Source organism: Oryx dammah, unplaced genomic scaffold (assembly GCF_014754425.2).
Source record: "Oryx dammah isolate SB20612 unplaced genomic scaffold, SCBI_Odam_1.1 HiC_scaffold_13, whole genome shotgun sequence".
NCBI lineage: Eukaryota > Metazoa > Chordata > Mammalia > Artiodactyla > Bovidae > Oryx > Oryx dammah.
In genome coordinates this window covers 13,828,273-13,832,292 of record NW_024070197.1, presented here as the reverse complement: position 1 = coordinate 13,832,292, position 4,020 = coordinate 13,828,273, and the positions used below count along the sequence as shown (strand labels likewise).

The 4,020-nt window shown below is 47.9% G+C and overlaps 1 protein-coding gene across 1 annotated transcript; it reads left to right on the top strand.

The window, feature by feature from the left end:
- Positions 1–4,020, top strand: LOC120872356 (seminal plasma protein BSP-30 kDa-like). Its single transcript, XM_040252637.1, has 5 exons — positions 1–76; positions 1,369–1,449; positions 2,602–2,625; positions 3,122–3,253; positions 3,709–4,020. Exons 1-5 carry the CDS (start codon positions 1–3, stop codon positions 3,852–3,854), a joined length of 459 nt encoding a protein of 152 aa, XP_040108571.1. The 3' UTR covers positions 3,855–4,020.

Here is a 4,020-nt window from a genome sequence, read left to right as displayed (position 1 = left end):
ATGGCACCGCGTCTGGGGCTCTTTCTGATTTGGGCTGGTGCGCCTGTGTTTCTACAACTGCACCCTGTGAATGGAGGTGAGGGAGGGGAGACGGACTAGAGTTGGTGAGAAAGACCCCGCCCCAGACACGGTGATTTGCAGTGCTAGTCGCTCAGTTGCGTCTGACCCTTTTGCAACCCACTTGACTGTAGCCCGTCAGGTTCTCTGTCCATGGAATTTCCCAGGCAAGAATACTGCAGTGGGTTGCCATTTCTTCCCCAGGGGGTCTTCCCGACCCAGGGAGCAAACCCACGCCTCCTGCAATGGCAGGTGGGTTCTTTAATGCTGAACCACCAGGGAAGCCCACGCCAGACGTGGACTGATGAGTAAAAGTCACGACAGTAATAATACTGTAACCAATACCGCTGCCATCTCTTGAATGTGTCAGAAGGGCCAGCCGCTATGACAGTCACATTTTATTTAATTTTCCAGCAACTCTATGAAATTGAAACCCGGGTGAGTTTGGCAACAGAGCCAAAGGCCTTTCTGGGAGCTGTCTCATTCCTAAATCTCCATTGCACTGTCCCAGACATGGGCAACCTATGCCAGTGTTGGTTATGTTGTTCAAATGAAGAGTTTTTGATGTTTGTAGAGTTGACTGTTGGAAACATCGGGTTGGCCAAAAAACATTCCTTCCTGTTTTGCCATACCATTGTATGGAAAAACCAGAACCAACTTTTGGGCCAGCCCAGTAACAGGGACCGTGTGGTCTCAGGGCAGGTCCAAAGAACAGTGAGTGTCTGACTTTGTGGTTGAATCCATGTGTCTCGGTAGGGGGGCAATGCCAATGTGTCAGGGTCTCTCTCACCTGTCTGTTCACCCTCTAGTCATCGAGTATATCTGTTCAGGGTAAACAAGGGCTTCAGAATATAAAAGAAAATAAAAGAGATGCAGGGCATGTCCTACGACCGACCACAGTCTGCTTGTGGCTCTGCTTTGGGCTTTTTTGGTTGTTGTTGCTATTTTTTAGTTGTTCTTATTTTGTTTTTTATTTTTAATGGGAGGATAACTGCTTTACAATGTTGTGTTGATGTCTGCTGTATGACACTGCAAATCAGCCATAAATATATATATATTTATGCAGACTATGGCGTAGCAAATATTTTATATACATTATATATACATATAATCCCCTCCCTCGCAAGCCTCCCTCCCACCCCGCCCCATCCTCTGCTCCCTGTGTTATACAGCATCTTCCCACCAGCTCTCTATTTGACACATGGTGGTGTGTACATCAATGCTCCTCTCTCAATTCATCCCAGCTAACCCTAACCCTGCTCTGCTCTTACTCCGTTTCATCCATCTCCTCTGCTCCTGCCTTTCTTCTAGATGAGCCGCTGATGGATATGTACGACCTTCCTCCCGAAATTTCCACTACAACTTCGCCTTATGCCATTGCTCATGCTCAAGGTAATCAAACCCTGAAGAGAATGACAACCAAACAGCAATCAAATGCAACAAACTGACATGCGTGTCCTGGTGACTGTGACGGGGGTCTTCCAAAGATGCTTGAGGGCAGGAGCTAATTTTACCCTCTCAGTCACGGGAGGAGGCAGGTGTGCACATTCCCCAAGAGGGCTTCTCCGGAGAGCGTCAGGGATATGCCCCTGTAGATGGTGGGGCTGGAGTCGGAACCCAGGGCCCGGGATTCAGAGCTGATGTCACATGATAAAGTAGCAACTCCCCAGATTCACATCAGTACACCAATCCTCACAACTTATATACTTTTAACATGTCGACTAGCCACTCTTGACATCGATTTCTTCCTATCTATAGACACGCGTATATCTGTAAATAAATTTTTTTCACTGTCAAAAACAATAAAGTAAAAACTGCCCACAGTCAGAGAACCCTTCCTAGTCCCCGAGGGAGGGACTATGCCATATTGACCTTGACATCCCCGATCCATAGCCGGATGCTAAGGATGGTAAACGGAAGGAGGGGGACCTGGGAAGGATTCGTGGCAAGAGAAGGTGAGAGAGAGGCAGAGAGAGGACAGCACAGTCTTTGGTGCAGGTATGACAGGGCAGGAGTCGAGATGGACAGAGCAAGGGCATGGGGGAGGCAGGGTGCTACGGCTGAGTCCCAGTTTTGTGCTTGAATCCCTGTGTGTCCTCCGGGAGCAATGAGAACATAAAGTTAGAGCTGCAGGGCAGGTCCCACTACAGATGATATTCTGGGTGTGGCTCTGCTGTGCTCCTTTGTGGTTGTTATTTTTTTCTTATTTTGGTTTTGATTTTATTTTTAATTGGAGGATAATTGCTTTATAATCTTGTGTTGATTTCTGCCACACAACAACATGAATCAGCCATAAGTATATACATTTGCACTTCTCTTGAGCATCCCTCTCACCTCAGCCCACATCCTACCCGTTTCCGTTGACAATACAGAGCGCCAGGCTGGGATCCCTGTGTTATATAGCAGCTTCCCACTAGCTAGCTATTTCACTCATGAAATGTATATATGTCAACGCTACTCTCGCAGTTCCTGCCTCCTAACCCTAACCCTACATTGTTCTTGCTCTTCCTCCATCCACCTCCTCCACACCTGCTTTTCTTCTAGAGGAGAAGCCTCATGAGGACGAAAGTACGTATCCCAAAGCCTACTTTCCTTGTTGAGTTCCTTGAGGTAATCAACAAGGGATAGAATGACAGCCAAACAACAATCAAATACAATAAACTAACACGGGTGGCCTGGTACCTGTGATGGGGATCCTCCAAAGATACTTGACAGGCAAGAGCGAATTTTATCCTCTCAGTCACAGGAGGAGGCGGGTGTCCACATTCCCCAAGGGGGCGACCCCAGAGAGCATCAAGGGTGAGCATGTGTAGATGGTGGGACCGGAACCTGAACCCACAGTCCGGGCTTCAGAGCTGCTGCCGCATACTAAAGTAGAGACTGTCCAAAGTTAAAGAAATCTCCTAGTCCCTGAGGGAGGGACCACGATAGACAGACCTTGACATCCTCAGGGCTTAGCGGGGGACTCTGTACATGACAGTCTCGAACGGAGACTTTGCCAGAGTTACCAGAGATCATGGAAGCCTAGGAGTCAAAGAAGGGAACAAGGATTTTCTCCTTTCAGGTCCTCCATGTGTTTTCCCATTCACCTATGGAGGCAAAAAGTATTATAAGTGCACGTCAGTGAATTCCAAAAGAGAATGGTGCTCTCTTGATGAAGATTATGTAGGAAGATGGAAAATCTGTAGTAATGGAGGTAAGTGTGCCGCTTATCTTCATATGAGGAGTATGTGGCTTCCCAGATGAAGAGGGTTGGTTCATAACTGTCTCCTAGATGGAAGCTTCAGGCAACCGCTGACCCAGCCCCATGAGTTCTATTCATATCTGTTTCTGAGTCTCTTTTGGGGGCGGGGGGAGGCTGTGCTGAGTCTTGTTGCTGCATGTGGGCTTTCTCTGGTTTCAGGGAGTGGGGGCTGCTCTTCGTTGCTGTGTGGGTTTCTCACTGCAGTGGCTTGTCTTGTGGAGTACAGGCTCTGGGTGCACCAGCTTCTGTAATTGCCGTTGGTTTCTTCCTGGACCAGGGATCGAGCCATTATCTCTTGCCTTGCAAGGCATTCTTAACCACTGGACCACCAGGCAAGCCCCCTTTTCTTTTGATAAGCCTAAAAATAACCCTCCCACCATTAATGTTTTCACCCATTCTTTTTGCAGACCGTCCCAAATGTCATTTCCCCTTTATATATCGCAAGAAACGATATTTCCGTTGCACAACAGAAGGGAGTGCTTATGGTTTTGCTTGGTGTTCACTCACTGAATTCTTTGAGCGAGACTATGCTTGGCAGTACTGCGATTGGTAAAAAAAAAAAAAAAAAGGTGAGAGTGTTCTGGGGAGGATGGGAAGAGGCAGGGGTGAGCAGGGAAGAGACAGAGCTGGATAAAGAGGTGGAGTCAGATGCCCATTGAGAAGGAGAAAGGAGGTAGGTGGAGGGAGGGGATGAGGGAGAAAGATGCAGGAGGAAGAGT